Source organism: Heptranchias perlo, unplaced genomic scaffold (genome assembly GCF_035084215.1).
Source record: "Heptranchias perlo isolate sHepPer1 unplaced genomic scaffold, sHepPer1.hap1 HAP1_SCAFFOLD_192, whole genome shotgun sequence".
NCBI lineage: Eukaryota > Metazoa > Chordata > Chondrichthyes > Hexanchiformes > Hexanchidae > Heptranchias > Heptranchias perlo.
Window position 1 is genome coordinate 651838 of NW_027139187.1, and position 19368 is coordinate 671205.

Here is a 19368-nt window from a genome sequence, read left to right on the forward strand (position 1 = left end):
ACTCGAGGTGGGTCTGACCAGACCCTGTACAGTTTGATCGTGACTTCCTCTGACTGTATTCTCCTGTTTTGGATTTGTTCTCCAACATTATTTTATCTTTGTTGGTCACAGCTCTGTGTTCTTTGGATATGTTTCGTGTTGAGTTTACTGAGACTTGTTGCCTCTGCTGGTTTGCTTTGTTTGAACTCTCTTTGCCCCTCTGATGAACCTTTTAACTTTTTCTGTATATTTTTCTATTCCTCCCAGAGATCTCCTTCACCTTCCTCTCTGCAGGATTTGTAACGTTTATTTTTCCCTCTTTATATCAGTTTTAATTTGTTTCTTAAACCATTTTGGGTCTGGTCTGAGCTGATTAGTTTTCAGTTTGTGTTTACTGAGCCCAGTTTGCTGTATTCTGGCTCCAGATTGTAAAATTGTAATCTTGTGTTTCTGGTTTTGGTTCTGACCTGCAACTGCAAGCCTGAAAGGGTTAATCTTCAGACAGAGTGAATCATGAAAGTGAAACTAACATCGTCACTCCCTGCACCGGGTGTTTATAAGAATTTCACTTCCTGCTCTGGTTCCTCAGTCTCTCTTGTGCTGTGTGAAAGCTGCTTCAGGTGCTGGAGGGATGGAGCCCGGAGCTGATTCAGCCGATGTCGTGTGTGATTACTGTGTCGAGAATCCATCCCCAGCTGTGAAGACATGTCTGAAATGTGAAACATCTTTTTGCTCCAGTCATTTAAAACCACATCTGCTGAACAAGTCCTTCAGTGGACACACCCTCATCGAACCTGTGGCTGATCTTACAGACAGGCAGTGCGTTGACCATAAGAAGATCCTTGAATTCTACTGTGAAGATGATGCAGAGTGTGTGTGTGTTTCTTGTGCAATAATAGGGAAACATAAATCCCACACACTGCTGAGCCTGGATGAGGCACAAGCTGCAATTAAGGTGAGTGACACAATTCCTGATATTAAATACAGTGAGGGAGAGTTTTCCTGTAGAGCTCAGTAATTCACTGTGTGGGCACCAGTGAGAACTGGCACTCCATGGCATAGGGCTGGAGAGCAGAGCATGTTGTTGCCCTGTGTAACACTGGGGTATTCTGCCATCTGACCAGCAGGAAGAGGACCATCACCGGTGGGGGGAGTGAGGGACACCCACGGGGGGAGACTCAGGGGCTGGGGGGAGAAACTGTTTCTCACAAGAGGGAATTGGTGTTTGAGAAATGCTGGTGTGACTGAGTCTGTCTCCCTTTCCCCTCGGCTGATTCCTGGAAATGGAGGAGCTGAGTCCGTGTGAAAATGCAGCACACGGTGAGTCAGTGTGAAAAGAAGCCGGTGTGTGTGTGGTTCCTCAGTTTATACAGGGCAGGGAGCGCCTCTTTACTGAGAGTCACAGAAGGGAATATTTCTGCTCAGGGCCCAGACCCTGAGAATCCCCCAAACCACTTTCTATCCACACCCAGTGGGGTCACTCCTGGAACGGAATCATTTCCCTTTTACATTCCAGTTTCAATCCCTTTTAAACACTTTCCAATTGCCTTTACAGGAAGAATTGGAGAGAGAAATCGAGAGTCTTCAGGGAGTCCAGCAGAATTGTTCCAGCAAACAGCGAGACTTGGAGAGATCAGAAGCTGAAATAAAGGTGGGTAAAGTGGGACTGGATTTAGAAAGGGTTTCTCTCCCCGCTGAGTCAATGAGCACATCAGAAACAGGCCTTCCAAACCAGGCTGGTTGTGTTGGGGCCGAGTCACTGATCACACTGAGTTCCCCGTGTGTTTGATGTGAGGGGGAGCTGCTTAACTCTCCCTGCACCTCCCAGGGAATATTATTACATCACTTGGGCACTGGATTTCCTGAAACAGACACAGTCAGAGGCTGGGAGTTGGAGACTTGCCCTGAAGCCTGTATCAGATGAACATAGAAAGGAAGAGGAAGAAAAGACCATTAGCCCCAGCGAGCCTGCCCCATGCAGACAGGGTTCAATCACACACACCACTGATCCACCCCGAACCATGTACTCACCTGGGAAAGGCAAACAGAAGAGAGAAAAAACACCTGCAGACAATTCAGGACAAACTCTGGGAAATTCCTCCCCAGCTCCCTTTCAAAGGGTGGGAGTGACTCCATACCCCCCACGTGTTCAGGGAGTCTGTTCCAGAGATCGAGGACTCTGGGGTCTAACCTAACTCTGTGCCTATGGATTTTACACACAGGCCCTCTAGTCCTACCATCCTGATCCATCTCAAGTACCTCACCCAACGAGTGAGTCCAATAATCCCTCGATCATTTTCAAAACCTCAATCATGTCCCTCTCGGCCTGCCTTTCTCTAAATCACCCTCCCTCTTGGAGCCGATTCTGAGAACTAAAATCCATCAGACTACGTGTCATTCTGGCCACTGTCCTCTCCAGAGTCTCAATCTCCTTCACCAGGTGTGGGCACCAAAACTGGACCCATCACTCCAGGTGTGGATGGACCAGGTGGCAGTGCCATACACAGTCTAAATACAGTGCTCTTTCTATTAAACTCAAGGCTCAAGGCCACACTCGTTAAACTCTGTTTTCTCTCCCAGTAGACCCTCCCCCACTGCTTGTCCATCTTTAACGGGTAATCGAGTAGTGATCGAAACAAACTGTCCCGTCCCTGGAAAGTGCCGTGTGCTCAGGGTAAGAGCTGTGTGGAAGGGCCGTTTGTAATGAGAGTTGGTTTGGGTTTCAGACACGAATCAATGAGCTGAAAGGAAAGCTATCGAAGAGCTTCTCTGAATGGAGGAGACAGCTGGAAGAAGATGAAGAATACGCACTGAAACTGATCGATGAGGAGGGGCTCCGAGCTCTCTCACAGATTAGAAGCTGTTCTGAAGCATTAAACAAGAGGATGGAACAGATTACATTAATAGATGGAGAAACCCAGAGTCTGGGACAGAGGGACCATCTCTCCTTTATTCAGGTACATCTTCAATATAAACAGGGCCATGTCTGGGGAATGGGACGTTTCTGTGAGGCTGGTGAGAGGGCTGAATTGTTTGAAGATTGTTGGTTGGGCCCAGCATTGGTGCTGCCCCCTCAGCCCTGCCCTCGGAGTGTTGGCGCTGCCCCCTCAGCCCTGCCCTCAGAGTGTTGGCGCTGCCCCCTCAGCCCTGCCTTCGTAGTGTTGGCGCTGCCCCCTCGGCCCTGCCCTGGGAGTGTTGGCGCTGCCCCCTCAGCCCTGCCCTGGGAGTGTTGGCGCTGCCCCTCAGCCCTGCCCTGGGAGTGTTGGTGCTGCCCCCTCGGCCCTGCCCTGGGAGTGTTGGCGCTGCCCCCTCAGCCCTGCCCTGGGAGTGTTGGCGCTGCCCCCTCAGCCCTGCCCTCGGAGTGTTGGCGCTGCCCCCTCAGCCCTGCCCTCGGAGTGTTGGCGCTGCCCCCTCAGTCCTGCCCTCGGAGTGTTGGCGCTGCCCCCTCAGCCCTGCCCTCGGAGTGTTGGCGCTGCCCCCTCAGCCCTGCCCTCGGAGTGTTGGTGCTGCCCCCTCAGCCCTGCCCTCGGTGTGTTGGCGCTGCCCCCTCAGCCCTGCCCTCGGAGTGTTGGCGCTGCCCCCTCAGCCCTGCCCTCGGAGTGTTGCTGCTGCCCCCTCAGCCCTGCCCTCGGAGTGTTGGCGCTGCCCCCTCAGCCCTACCCTGGGAGTGTTGGCGCTGCCCCCTCAGCCCTGCCCTCGGAGTGTTGCTGCTGCCCCCTCAGCCCTGCCCTCGGAGTGTTGGCGCTGCCCCCTCAGCCCTGCCCTCGGAGTGTTGGCGCTGCCCCCTCAGCCCTGCCCTGGGAGTGTTGCTGCTGCCCCCTCAGCCCTGCCCTCGGAGTGTTGGCGCTGCCCCCTCATCCCTGCCCTGGGAGTGTTGGCGCTGCCCCCTCAGCCCTGCCCTGGGAGTGTTGGCGCTGCCCCCTCAGCCCTGCCCTCGGAGTGTTGGCGCTGCCCCCTCAGCCCTGCCCTCGGAGTGTTGCTGCTGCCCCCTCAGCCCTGCCCTGGGAGTGTTGGCGCTGCCCCCTCAGCCCTGCCCTGGGAGTGTTGGCGCTGCCCCCTCAGCCCTGCCCTCGGAGTGTTGGCGCTGCCCCCTCAGCCCTGCCCTCGGAGTGTTGCTGCTGCCCCCTCAGCCCTGCCCTGGGAGTGTTGGCGCTGCCCCCTCAGCCCTGCCCTGGGAATGTTGGCGCTGCCCCCTCGGCCCTGCCCTGGGAGTGTTGGTGCTGCCCCAGGATTGAGTGCAGTGAAATGTGGGATTATTGCCCATTCCTGTGACTGGCCCCACCTACTGTTATACACTGAACTCTTTACTCTCAATCCCAAATTCACTCTTTGGTTCCATTGGGTGTTGATTTGTTCGTTGACTGATTTGATCTCCTCTCTTTATTCACAGAACTCGAAGCAGCTCCTTTCCAGGTAAGTTCCTCTCAGTCATACAGTACCTGCTGCTGATAGGGAACCTTCCCCTGTATCTGGGAGAAGAGTGAAAGTAGAATCACCGCTTGGAAACCTTCCCAGATAAGGTGCTTTCAAACAGTGGGAATATTGAGTGATGTTTAACTGTGGTTTGAGGGTTATTGGCTCAGGCAGCCTGTGGGAAATGGGAGATTCCACATGTACACTGACGACCCCCAGCTCTACCTCACCACCACCTCTCTCGACCCCTCCACAGCATCTGATTTGTTACGCTGCTTGTCCGACATCCAGTATTGGATGAGCTGAAATTTCCTCCAATTAAATATTGGGAAGTTCGAAGCCATTGTCTTCGGTCCCCACCACAAACTCCGTTCCCTAGTCACCGACTCCATCCCCCTCCCTGGCCACTGTCTGAGTCTGAACCAGACTGTTCCCAACCTCGGCGTTCTATTTGACCCTGAGCTGAGCCTCCGACCCCATTTCCTCTCCATCACCAAGACCTCCTACTTCCACCCCATAATATCACCTGTCTCAGTATCTGCTGCTGAAACCCTCATCCGTGCTATTGTTACCTCTGGACTCGACTTTTCCAATTCTCTCCTGTCCGGCCTCCCATCTTCCACCCGCCATGACCTTCAGCTGATCCAAAACTCTGCTGCCCGTATCCTAACTCGCACCAAGTCCCGTTCACCCATCACCCTCTGCTCACTGACCCACATTGACTCCCGGTCCAGCAACGCCTCGAATTTAAAATTCTCATCCTTGTTTTAAATCCCTCCATGGCCTTGTCACTCCCTGTCTCTGTAACCTCCTCCAGCCCGACAACTCTCCGAGAACTCTGCGTTCCTCTAATTCTGGCCTTTTGTGGATCCCCGATTTGCTTCACCCCACCATCGGCAGTCGTGTTTTCAGCTTTCTCGGCCCTAAGCTCTGGAATTCTCCCCCTAAACATTTCCTTCTCTCTACCTCTACCTCTCCACCTCTCTACTTCTACCTCTCCACCTCTCTACCTCTACCTCTCCACCTCTCTACCTCTACCTCTCCACCTCTCTATGTCTACCTCTCCACCTCTCTACGTCTACCTCTCCACCTCTCTACCTCTACCTCTCCTCCTCTCTATGTCTACCTCTCCACCTCTCCATGTCTACCTCTCCACCTCTCTACCTCTACCTCTCCACCTCTCCATGTCTACCTCTCCACCTCTCTACCTCTACCTCTCCACCTCTCTATGTCTACCTCTCCACCTCTCTACGTCTACCTCTCCTCCTCTCCATGTCTACCTCTCCACCTCTCTACCTCTACCTCTCCACCTCTCTACGTCTACCTCTCCTCCTCTCTATGTCTACCTCTCCACCTCTCTCCGTCTACCTCTCCTCCTCTCCATGTCTACCTCTCCACCTCTCTACCTCTACCTCTCCACCTCTCTATGTCTACCTCTCCACCTCTCTACGTCTACCTCTCCTCCTCTCCATGTCTACCTCTCCACCTCTCTACCTCTACCTCTCCACCTCTCTACGTCTACCTCTCCTCCTCTCTATGTCTACCTCTCCACCTCTCTCCGTCTACCTCTCCACCTCTCCATGTCTACCTCTCCACCTCTCCATGTCTACCTCTCCACCTCTCTACCTCTACCTCTCCACCTCTCTATGTCTACCTCTCCACCTCTCCATGTCTACCTCTCCACCTCTCTACCTCTACCTCTCCACCTCTCTATGTCTACCTCTCCACCTCTCTACGTCTACCTCTCCTCCTCTCCATGTCTACCTCTCCACCTCTCTACGTCTACCTCTCCACCTCTCTACGTCTACCTCTCCTCCTCTCTATGTCTACCTCTCCACCTCTCTCCGTCTACCTCTCCTCCTCTCTATGTCTACCTCTCCTCCTCTCCATGTCTACCTCTCCACCTCTCTACGTCTACCTCTCCACCTCTCTACGTCTACCTCTCCTCCTCTCTACGTCTACCTCTACCTGGGAGGCTGTTCCTTCTCCTCTCCTCACTTCACATGATTGTAGAGAGTGTGATCCTGCAGAGAGGGGGGAGCACAGACTGGAAACCCTCGGGATAATAATAATTATTAATAATGGAATGATGAGGACTCCAGTACAGAGAAACTGGACTGAACACAGACGGCTTTGAAAATCACAAACTGAGCTGAAGTGGCAGCAAACCAGGATCCCACTGCACGTGTGGAGATCAGTGTGAATGCAGGGCGACTGCAAATCCCGGGATTCTGCCATTTTCAGGATGGGTTGCTGCGGGGTCTCAGTACGAGCATTAGAAGGGGTGCAGGTTGTTGCACTGATCACTCGTTCCCCTTTGGGTTTCTGATCTGAAATGTCCCCACTGATAAAAACATTCTCTCCTCTTTCATTCCAGAGTGACTGAGACTCGGAGAGTCACAGACCCAGATGTTCCAGCGCTCACCCTGAACCTGTCCAATATATCTCAACTTATCCAGAAGAGGCTGAATGGATCAGAAAAGTATCACTCAGACATATTGGGAATCATTGGTAAGAACGTGCAGCTTTTCTCCAATATAAGGGACTGAGAGCAGGTCGGGTGAGTTGTGTTCAGACAGCTGGGAATATCCAAAATAATTCAGGAACTTACAAAGACACAGACACACACGCCCTGTCACAGAGACTCACACAGACACACACGCCCTGTCACAGAGACTCACACAGACACACACGCCCTGTCACAGAGACTCACACAGACACACACGCCCTGTCACAGAGACTCACACAGACACACACGCCCTGTCACAGAGACTCACACAGACACACACGCCCTGTCACAGAGACTCACACAGACACACACGCCCTGTCACAGGGACTCACACAGACACACACGCCCTGTCACAGAGACTCACACAGACACACACGCCCTGTCACAGAGACTCACACAGACGCACACGCCCTGTCACAGAGACTCACACAGACACACACGCCCTGTCACACAGACACACAGACACACACGCCCCGTCACAGAGACTCACACAGACACACACGCCCTGTCACACAGACTCACACAGACACACACGCCCTGTCACAGAGACTCACACAGACACACACGCCCCGTCACAGAGACTCACACAGACACACACGCCCTGTCACAGAGACTCACACAGACACACACGCCCTGTCACAGAGACTCACACAGACACACACGCCCTGTCACAGAGACTCACACAGACTCACACGCCCTGTCACAGAGACTCACACAGACACACACGCCCTGTCACAGAGACTCACACAGACACACACGCCCTGTCACAGAGACACACACAGACACACACACCCTGTCACAGAGACTCACACAGACACACACGCCCTGTCACAGAGACTCACACAGACACACACGCCCTGTCACAGAGACTCACACAGACACACACGCCCGGTCACAGAGACTCACACAGACACACACGCCCTGTCACAGAGACTCACACAGACACACACGCCCCGTCACAGAGACTCACACAGACACACACGCCCTGTCACAGAGACTCACACAGACACACACACCCTGCCAAGAAACACACACAGACACACATGTCCTGTCACAGAGACACACATAGACTCGGATAGATATAGACACAATCAATAAATACACAAATATAAACAGATAGAGAGAGAGAGAGAGAGAGATTGAAATCAATGGAAGTCCTGATACTGACTGATTTAAGGAACATTGACTGTTCCCACAGTTGGCATCAAAAGGATTTATTTATTGAATTGTTCCCATCCCTGCCCTGTCTGTTTCACTCTCTGTATTACTGTGACTCTCTATTCCATTCCCTTTAATACCCGCCCTATCTGTTCCACTCTCTAATACTTGACTGATCTGTTTCACTCTGTAATTCCCACCCCGTTTTCCTGTCGGTTTCACCGACTGTAATACCTGCCCCGTCAGTTTCACTGTGTTCGGGTCTGTCACACCCGTGCTGTCTGGTTCACTCTACACAATACACAGTCGGTCTGTTTTGTTCTCTCTACGGGTGAAAAACAGTAATTAGTATTTATCATGAAGCAAAACTATACAGAAGCAAGAGCCAATCAGTGGATGAGTTCACAAAACAGGACTTAACTTGTTCCCACACATCGATTGGCTTCCTGGGTCCAACAGAACAAGTGTTTTTGAGTATTTGCTGCCCTTTTCTCCGAGTCTTTAGAACTCTGGTGCTCAGTCTCCACAGAGCTCAGTGCTGTAACGTGGGGTTAAACAGTACACAGGTGAATTAAAGCAAACAGCAGCAGCTGTCACACTTCCCCCCCAGCTGGGTCGTTACTAGAACTGTCAATCAGAATCAGCACAAACCACACAGTGGCAGCAACCATGTCAATCTGCAATGACACCCAGCACCTGCAATACCAGGAGATGATAATACTGACACATGGACACTGGTCACTCACACAGACTCACTGTCGTCTTATCTCATTAATTACAGTGAGGAGTGGGCCATTCAGCCCCTCGAGCCTGTTCCACCATTCAATGTGATCATGGCTGATCTGTATCCTATCTCCATCCACCCACATTGGCTCCTTATCCCTTAATACCCTTGGCGAGCAAAAATCTATCGATCTCAGATTTAAAATGATGAGTTGCTAACTTCTCTCCTGATTGGCCTGGCTCTGATTTTACGGTCATGTCCCCTTTTCCTAGACTCCCCCACCAGTGGAAAAAATTTCCCTCTAACGACCCGATCAATTCCTTTCAAAATCCTAAAATCCTCAATCAAATCACCCCTTAACCTCCAGGGAATACAAGCCTCGTTTATATAATCTCTCCTCATAATCTAACCCTTGGAGCCCTGGTAATATTCTGGTGAATCGACACTGCACTCCTTCCAAGGCCAATATATCCTTTCTCAGTGCGGTGCCCAGAACTGTACCCAGTACTCCAGATGTGCTCTAACCAGGGATTTGTCCAGCTGGAGGAAAACTCCCTCCCCTCTATATTCCAGTCCTCCACTTATAAAGGCTCACATTCCATTCACCTTTTTGATTATGTTTTGGACCTGACGACTACATTTCAGTGATCTGTTTACACGGACCCCGTCATCTCTTTGGACCTCCACTGCTCCAGCTTTTCACCGTTTAAATATACTCACATCGATCCTGTTTTGGACCAAAATGGATGACCTTATACTCATGAGCATTGAAATCCATCTGCCACAGTTTTGCCCATTCACTTAATCTATCAATGTCTCTTTATAATTTTATGATCCTGTCTCCACTATTTAATATGCCTCCAATCTTTGTGTCATTGGAAAATTTGGATATAAGGCCCTTTATTGTGTTATCAAAGTCATTAATAAAAATAGGGAACATTTATTTTTTATTCGTTCATGGGATGTGGGCGTTGCTGGCGAGGCCGGCATTTATTGCCCATCCCTAATTTCCCTTGAGAAGGTGGTGGTGAGCCGCCTTCTTGAACCGCTGCAGTCCGTGTGGTGAAGGTTCTCACACAGTGCTGTTAGGGAGGGAGTGCCAGGATTTTGACCCAGCGACGATGAAGGAACGGCGATATATTTCCAAGTCGGGATGGTGTGTGACTTGGAGGGGAACGTGCAGGTGGTGTTGTTCCCATGCGCCTGCTGCTCTTGTCCTTCTAGGTGGTAGAGGTCGTGGGTTTGGGAGGTGCTGTCGAAGAAGCCTTGGCGAGTTGCTGCAGTGCATCCTGTGGATGGTACACACTGCAGCCACAGTGTGCCGGTGGTGAAGGGAGTGAATGTTTAGGGTGGTGAAGACTGACACAAAGTAATTATTCAACAAGTCTGCCATTTCCTTATTTTCATTTGCAATATTACCTGCATCTATTTTTAAAGGGCCCACATTCCCCTTGTCTACCCATTCTCCAATATAATTGTAAAATCTTTTTGTGTTAATCTTGATATCCTTCGTATGTTTGTTTTCATTCTCTCTTTTTGCAGCTCTCACTATCTTTTTTGTCTTCCTTTGCTGTTCTTCAAATCTCTCCCAGTCCCCTGGATCTACACTTTACTCTTCCCTTTCGTTTTATCTTATCTCTCACCTCTTTTGTTGACCGTGACTGTTTTATTTGGTAAGTTGAGCTCTTGCTCCTTAGGGGTTTATACAGATCCTGTATTAAGCTCAAATCTTTTTCTGAACACCTCCCACTGATCATCTGTCGTTTTACCAGATAACAGTTTTGACCAGTGTGCTGTCGTCAGTCTCTCTCATCCCATTAAAGTCAGCCTGATCAAAATCTAGAATCTTAGTAACTGGGTTAAGTTTCTCCTTTTCAAACCTAACATTTATATTATGTAATGTCAACTATCATATTATGATCACTGTTTGATTAATGTTCCCTTACTGTTAGATCATAAACTAGGTCTGGCTCATTACTCATTACTGAATCTAGCATGGCCTGTCCTCTTGATGGTTCTAGAATATACTGTTCCAGAAAACTATCTTGAATGCACTCAAGAAATTCACCACCTTTCTGAGTTGAGCCACTCTGCTCTTCCCAAGCTGCATTTGAGCCTCTAATTCACTCAATTTAATTCTTGTACTCCGTGCATTAGTAAATAAAACCCTTACTTGGGCAAAAGACCCGAACCTGACCTTCTGCCCTGTTGCTGCCTTTCTCACTTTGTGTAATTTAACATGTTTCTTATTTCTCACTCCTGCTGTTACGACTTTAGTTATTTCAGTGTTCCCTTCACCTGGAGTGTCTCTATCACTATTTATAACCTGAACTCTGCTCTTATCCCTTTTATCAATCATTAACCTATCATTTTACTATTGTTTCTGACTGAGACCTCCCCCCAGTATATTAATTTAAAGCCCTTTTTAAATAAATAAAGGCAGCAGATGCTGTGGTTGAACATTACTTGGCTGTGGCAGGTTTAAGGTCAGCTCTCAAGTCTTCACAATCACTCTTCTTCCGGAGACCTGTAAAAATCATGTTTGTTCCTGGGATATATTTCTTCAGATTCTCCAGGTGCTCTCTGAGTATGTCCTCACCCCAGGTAATACCTTTGTTTTTATTTGCTTCTGTGTAAGAAAATCCTTCAGCCTGGCCAGTCTTGTGTCCAAATAAGTCCGACAGGATTGGCCCAGTCTTGTGTTTGCCTCCAGTTTCAACAGTGTGACATTGTGTACACTTCTGAACAAAGACATCTTCGCACCCTGTTTATCCTCTCCACGAGGAACTTGGTCCCAGCCCGGTTCAGGTGGAGTCCGTCCCAATGGTCCAGCTCCCTCCTGTCCCAGTGGTCCAGCTCCCTCCTGTCCCAGTGGTCCAGCTCCCTCCTGTCCCAGTGGTCCAGCTCCCTCCTGTCCCAATGGTACAGCTCCCTCCTGTCCCAGTGGTCCAGCTCCCTCCTGTCCCAGTGGTCCAGCTCCCTCCTGTCCCAGTGGTCCAGCTCCCTCCTGTCCCAGTAGTCCAGCTCCCTCCTGTCCCAGTGGTCCAGCTCCCTCCTGTCCCAGTACTGGTCCCAGTGTCCCATGAAATGGAACCCCTCCTTCCCACACCACTCCTTCAGCCACATGTTCACCTTCCTGATCCGTTTGTCCCGATGCCAATTAGCACGTGGCTCGGCTAATAATCCTGAGGTTACCATTCGAATTACATAGAATTACATAAAACTTACAAATACATAAAACTTACAGCACAGAAACAGGCCATTCGGCCCAACTAGTCTGTGCTGGTGTTTATGCTCCACACGAGCCTCCTCTCACCCTGCTTCGTCTCACCCTATCAGCATATCCTCTATTCCGTTCTCCCTCATGGACTTATTTAGCTTCCCTTTAAAGGCCTCTGTCCTTTTGACCTCAACTACTCCAAGTGGTAGCAAGTTCCACATTCTAATTTTAAGGTGATCGGCAAAAGAATCAAAGGCAACGTGAGGAAAAGCTTTTTTACGCAGCGAGTAGTTCTGATCTGGAATGTGCTGCCTGAAAGGGCGGTGGAAGCAGATTCAATAGTGACTTTCAAAAAGGAATTGGATCAATATTTGAAGGGAAAAAATTTGCAGAGCTACCAGGAAAGAGCGGGGGGATGGGACTAACTAGATTGCTCTTACAAAGAGCTGGCACAGGCTCGATGGGCTGAATGGCCTCTTTCTGTGCTGTCATGATTCTATGATTCTAATTACTCTCTGGGTAAAAACGTTTGTCCTGAATTCTGTGTTGGATTCATTAGTGACTATATTATATTTAGTGGCCCTCGTTTTGGACGACCCCACAAGTGGAAACATCTTCTCCACATCCACCCTATCAACTCACTTCATAATTTTAAAGACCTCAAAAAGGTCACCCTTCAGCCTTCTCTCTTCCAGAGAAAAGAGCCCCAGCCTGTTCAGCCTTTCCTGATAGTGAAAACATCTCGGTTCTGGTGTCATCCTGGTAAATCTTTTTTGCACCTTCTCCAGTGCCTCTCTATCCATTTTGTAATCTGGAGGCCCTAACTGCACTGAGTGGTCTAAGCAAGGTTCGATACAAGTTTAACATAACTTCCCTGCTTTTCAATTCTATTCCTCTAGAAATGAACCATGGTGCTTTGTTTGCGATTTTTATGGCCTTGTTAACTTGCATCGTCACTTTGAATGATTTGTGAATTTGTGCACCTGAGTCCCTCTGCTCCTCGACCCCATTCAGACTCTTATTTTCCAAGGAGAATGTGGCCTCCTCATTCCTCCCACCAAAACGCACCACCTCACACTTATCGATATTGAAATTCATTGGCCATTTACACACCCATTCTGCAAGTTTATTAACATCTTCCTGTCCTTGGTCGCAGTCCTCCTCAGTATTAACGATACTCCTGAATTTATTGTCATCCACAAGTTTAGAGATTGTATTTCCAATGAACATCAGTGGTCCCAGCACCGATCCCTGTGGAACACCACTGTCCACTTCCTCCACTCTGAGTAACTACCTTTATCACTGCTCTCTGTTTTCTGTTCTGTATCCAGCTTGCGATCCATTCTGCTGCTTGTCCCCAGACTCCACAAGCTCTGACCTTAATTACTGGCTCAAACAATCCGGTCTGCTTCGAACAGGCAGCAGGTGTCTAGAGAAACAACAGCTTCCAGTGTAACACCAGGCACTTCAGAAACCCACCCACCCATTCCAGAAATACCCAGATATGGGAATCAGTGGGTGGAGATCCCGGCCCTCCTGCTCCTGCTGGAGTTTGCGAGGTCAGCGAGGCTCCGAATTTACACGGGGCCAGTGGGTGCCCAGACCACTCCTGCCGTGCCCGCCCGCCCCTGGGCTGGGGTTGCTCAGGCCGTGGGCCTTTTCTTCAGGGGTACACGTTTGCCCCTCGGGAGACCGGTACACCTCGACTCACTCACTGAACCGGCCTCCGCTGATTGTCTGGGTCCTGGCAGGGCCAAACACAGTGGGATATCCTGGGGTACTGAGTCCCTGTCTCAGGCTCTGCACCCTCGCCATCAGTGGCCTTGTAAGGGGTGGGCAGAGGGAACCCCTGGAAATGGCAGTGACCCTGCGGAACCCCCGAGGAACTTTGACCCCGACGTATGAAAGGGTCAACGCCCGAAGCATGGACTTGTTTGTTCTCTCCACAGATGCTGCCTGGCCCGCTGAGTGTGAGCAATGCCACGGGGGATCTGCTAATATTTAATTACAGAGAAATGTACAGACTATATAACCCCACCATCCAGTAATATGAAGGAGGCTGGACCTCGCTGGGTCACAATTCCCAATCACCGTGTGCTTTGTTTACAGTGCCAGCTTCCACCGAATACAGTGGCCCATCGAATGTAACTCCTCCCCCACACAGCACCTCTGGGGCAGCTCCTGTCCCAGGGAATGTCCTCCAGCTGTCGACTGGGATCACGGGAAGAGCGGGAATATCCCAAGGTCTGTTTATAATCTTACACAAGGATCACGGGGGCAGTGATTCATTTCTGTTCAACTCTTTGTTTTTCTCTGGTGTTTCTTCAGTCAGGGTTTAGCTCAGAGGATTCGAGGGTCGAGTTCCTGCACCTCTGTCCTCTCCTCAACTCGGAATTGGTCCGAGTCTCAGACTGAGGGCTGGAGGGGGGTCCTGGGGAACTCACAGTGAACAGGGACTAACCGAAGGGGCATAAGATTCATCCGAATTCTCAGGTGAATCCGCGGTACTGTTTGTAAACTGATGGAGGCTTTAATCAAGCTGTGGGCAGGATGGGACAGTAACAGGAGGGAGAGAGCCCAGGGCACACTCCTGTATTCAGGATGGGACAGTAACAGGAGGGAGAGAGCCCAGGGCACACTCCTGTATTCAGGATGGAACAGTAACAGGAGGGAGAGAGCCCAGGGCACACTCCTGTATTCAGGATGGAACAGTAACAGGAGGGAGAGAGCCCAGGGCACACTCCTGTATTCAGGATGGGACAGTAACAGGAGGGAGAGAGCCCAGGGCACACTCCTGTATTCAGGATGGGACAGTGACAGGAGGGAGAGAGCCCAGGGCACACTCCTGTATTCAGGATGGGACAGTGACAGGAGGGAGAGAGCCCAGGGCACACTCCTGTATTCAGGATGGGACAGTAACAGGAGGGAGAGAGCCCAGGGCACACTCCTGTATTCAGGATGGGACAGTAACAGGAGGGAGAGAGCCCAGGGCACACTCCTGTATTCAGGATGGAACAGTAACAGGAGGGAGAGAGCCCAGGGCACACTCCTGTATTCAGGATGGAACAGTAACAGGAGGGAGAGAGCCCAGGGCACACTCCTGTATTCAGGATGGAACAGTAACAGGAGGGAGAGAGCCCAGGGCACACTCCTGTATTCAGGATGGAACAGTATCAGGAGGGAGAGAGCCCAGGGCACACTCCTGTATTCAGGATGGAACGGTAACAGGAGGGAGAGAGCCCAGGGCACACTGCTGTATTCAGGATGGGACAGTAACAGGAGGGAGAGAGCCCAGGGCACACTCCTGTATTCAGGATGGAACAGTATCAGGAGGGAGAGAGCCCAGGGCACACTGCTGTATTCAGGATGGGACAGTAACAGGAGGGAGAGAGCCCAGGGCACACTCCTGTATTCAGGATAGGACAGTAACAGGAGGGAGAGAGCCCAGGGCACACTCTTGTGAGCTGTGTGTTCCCAGTACAGCCGGTGCTGAGATTGTGGGGCTGGAACTGTGAGTCTGTGGGATGTGTTGTGTGCCGGTGAATCCCCTCCATTGTGTCTGGGAGAACGTGAGCACAGTGCCAGGGGCTTGTGTGATTAAACTGACTGCTACTGTGTGTCTCCACTGCAGTGTTTGCACTGAGTGTCCAGCACTGGGACCCACACACTGCTATTTAACAGGGATTCTGATTGAAGGCCATTGATTTAACATGGGATGAATCCAGTCTAAGAGGTAATATGGGGCTGACACTGTCTGGGAAATACTGACACTCCCACCCTGCAGCTGTCAATCATTGATCTGAGTGGAATAACCCTGTCTGACCAATCTCTTGCGGTGGGGCAGGTTAGGACCCATGAAGGAGATCTTCTGATGGAGGCAGAGGGGATGGCCGAGGGACTAAATGAATACTTTGCATCGGTCTTTACCAAGCAAGAAGATGTTGCCAGAGTCTCAGTCAAGGAAGATATCGTTGAGATGGGCTAAAAATTGATAAGGAAGAGGTACTTGAAAGGCTGTATGTGTTTAAAGTATATACGTGACCCTGTCCGGATGGGATGCATCCTAGGTTGCTGAGGGAAGTTAGGGTGGAAATTGTGGAGGTACTGGCCCTAATCTTCCAAACATCCGTAGATACAGGGGTGGTGCCAGAGGGCTGGAGAATTGCAAATGTTACACCCTTGTTCAAAAAAGGGTGTAAGGATAAACCCAGCAACTATAGGCCAGTCAGTTTAACCTCAGCAGTGGGGAAACTTTTAGAAATGATAATCCGGGACAGAATTAACAGTCACTTGGACGAGGGTGGATTGATTCGGGAAAGCCAGCACGGATTTATTAAAGGCAAATCGTGTTTCATTAACCCGATGGAGTTTTTTGATGAGGTAACAGAGAGGGCAGATGAGGGCAATGCAGTTGATGTGGTTTATATGGACTTTCAAAAGGTGTTTGATAAAGTGCCACATGGTAGGCTTATCATCAAGATTGCGGCCCGTGGAATAAAGGGGGCAGTAGCAACATGGATACAGAATTGGCTAAGTGACAGGAAACAGAGAGCAGTGGTGAACAGTTGTTTTTTGGACTGGAGGGAGGTGTACAGTGGTGTTCCCCAGGGGTTGGTGCTGGGACCACTGCTTTTCTTGATATATATTAATGGCTTGGACCTGGGAGTACAGGGCAAAATTACAAAAGTTTCAGATGACACAAAATTTGGAAGGGTAGTAAACAGTGAGGAGGATAGTGATAGACTTCAAGATGATATAGACAGGCTGGTGGCAAGGGCAGACACGTGGCAGATGAAAATTAACACAGAAAAATGTGAAGTGATACATTTTGTTAGGAAGAACGAGGAGAGGCAATATAATCTAGAGGACACAACTCTAAAAGGGGTACAGGAACAGAGAGATCTGGTGGTATGTGTGCACAAATCGTTGAAGGTGGCAGAGCAGGTTGAGAAAGCGGTTAAATAAGCATACGGGATCCTGGGCTTTATAAATAGAGGCATAGAGTACAAAAGTATGGAAGTCATGATGAACCTTTATAAAACACTGGTTCGTCCACAACTGGAGTATTGAGTCCAGTTCTGGGCACTGCACTTCAGGGAAGACGTGAAGGCCTTTGAGAGGGTGCAGAAGAGATTTACTAGAATGATTCCAGGGATGAGGGACTTTCGTTATGTGGATAGACTGGAGAAGCTGGGCTTGTTCTCCTTGGAACAGAGATGGTTGCGAGGAGATTTGATGGAGGTATTCAAAATCATGAAGGGTCTGGACAGAGTGGATAGAGAGAAACTGTTCCCATTGGCAGATCGGTCAAGGACCAGAGGACCTAGATTTAAGGTGATTGGCAAAAGAACCAAAGGTAACATGAGGAAAACTTTTTTACACAGCGAGTGGTTAGGATCTGGAATGCACTGACTGAGGGGGTGGTGGAGGCAGATTCAATCATGGCCTTCAAAAGGGAACTGGATAAGTACTTGAAAGGAAAAAATTTGCAGGGTGGGGGAGTGGGACTCGCTGGATTACCCTTGCATTGAGCCAGCTCGGACTCGATGGGCTGAATGGCCTCCTTTCATACTGTAACCTTTCTATGATTCATGATTCTTTGATTCTTCTCTCCTCTCTAGGGCAAAGGTCACCAATGAGCCTGGATCCAAAGACAGTAAACTGGAACTTGGTTCTGTCTGATGATCTGAGATCAGTAACATGGACTGAATGGGAACAGCCCTACCCACCTCACCCAGAGAGGTTTAAAGACTGGGCCCAAGTCCTCTGCTCCCAGAGTTTCTCCTCAGGATCCCATTCCTGGGATGTGGAGACTGATGGGCAAGGCTGGGAAATAGGGATTGTGTGTGGGAGTGTAGAGAGGGAGGGGAAAGACTCTGTTCTTGGGAACAGCAGTAAATCCTGGTGTTTGGGCTTTTTTCTTGGTTCTCTCACAGCCTGGCAAAATAATCGTTTCACTGACCTCCCACCGATCCCGTCTAACATCAGGATCCGAGTTCAGTTGGACTACGAGGCCGGGACTCTGTCATTTCACCAGGTCACTGACTCACTGAGACATTTACACACATTTCAAACCACATTCACTGAACCCGTGCTTCCAGCATTTTATTGTGGGGACAAATCCCTAAAACTGTTAAATTAATCCTGATGTCTGAGACTCGGATGACGTTAATTCCAGTTTCTCAGCCCACTGTGGCTTCACTTACGGGTTGGCTGGATCTGATTGGATCACTCCCGGATCTCCCCCTCTGATGATGTCACTCCCGGATCTCCCCCTCTGATGATGTCACTCGCGGGTGTGCCCCTCTGATGATGTCACTCCCGGGTCTGACCCTCTGATGATGTCACTCCTGGGTCTGGCCCTCTGATGATGTCACTAGTGGTTCTGCCCCCTCTGATGATGTCACTCCCGGTTCTGCCCCCTCTGATGATGTCACTCCCGGGTCTGGCCCTCTGATGATGTCACTCCTGGGTCTGGCCCTCTGATGATGTCACTCCCGGATCTCCCCCTCTGATGATGTCACTCGCGGGTCTGCCCCTCTGATGATGTCACTAGCGGGTCTGCCCCCTCTGATGATGTCACTCCCGGTTCTGCCCCCTCTGATGATGTCACTCCCGGGTCAGCCCTCGGATGATGTCACTCCCGGGTCTGCCCCTCTGATGATGTCAGGAGCGCAGAGCTTTGCTGTTTTTAAGGATCCGTGGGGTCTTTGTGCTTTTCTTTGTGCGGGTCTGTCACTAACGCTAAAAATAGTAACTTTAGGTGAGTTTGCTTGTAATTCGTGGTGTTACAATTGATTGTCCACTTCAGTTGTAGAATTTTACGACTTCAGCTCCAAAACGGTCGTGGTATAAATCTCAGTAGTGAATGATAGTAGTGGCAGGTGTGACTGTATTAATCTCAGTGGTGAATGACAGTAGTGACAGGTGTGACTGAATTAATCTCAGCAGTGAATGATAGTAGTGACAGGTGTGACTGTATTAATCTCAGTAGTGAATGATAGTAGTGACAGGTGTGACTGTATTAATCTCAGTAGTGAATGATAGTAGTGACAGGTGTGACTGTATTAATCTCAGGAGTGAATGATAGTAGTGGCAGGTGTGACTGTATTAATCTCAGTAGTGAATGATAGTAGTGACAGGTGTGACTGTATTAATCTCAGTAGTGAATGATAGTAGTGACAGGTGTGACTGTATTAATCTCAGGAGTGAATGATAGTAGTGACAGGTGTGACTGTATTAATCTCAGTAGTGAATGATAGTAGTGACAGGTGTGACTGTATTAATCTCAGTAGTGAATGATAGTAGTGACAGGTGTGACTGTATTAATCTCAGCAGTGAATGATAGTAGTGACAGGTGTGACT

The 19368-nt window shown here is 49.9% G+C and overlaps 1 protein-coding gene across 1 annotated transcript; it reads left to right on the forward strand.

Moving 5' to 3' along the window:
* The first annotated feature begins 610 nt into the window (after nucleotides 1-610).
* On the forward strand, nucleotides 611-18320 carry LOC137309937 (E3 ubiquitin/ISG15 ligase TRIM25-like). Its single transcript, XM_067977938.1, has 7 exons — nucleotides 611-853; nucleotides 1535-1630; nucleotides 2706-2936; nucleotides 4370-4392; nucleotides 6770-6903; nucleotides 14113-14251; nucleotides 17632-18320. The coding sequence occupies exons 1-7, from the start codon at nucleotides 611-613 to the stop codon at nucleotides 18143-18145; spliced, it is 1380 nt and encodes a 459-aa protein (XP_067834039.1). The 3' UTR covers nucleotides 18146-18320.
* The last annotated feature ends 1048 nt before the right edge of the window (nucleotides 18321-19368 follow it).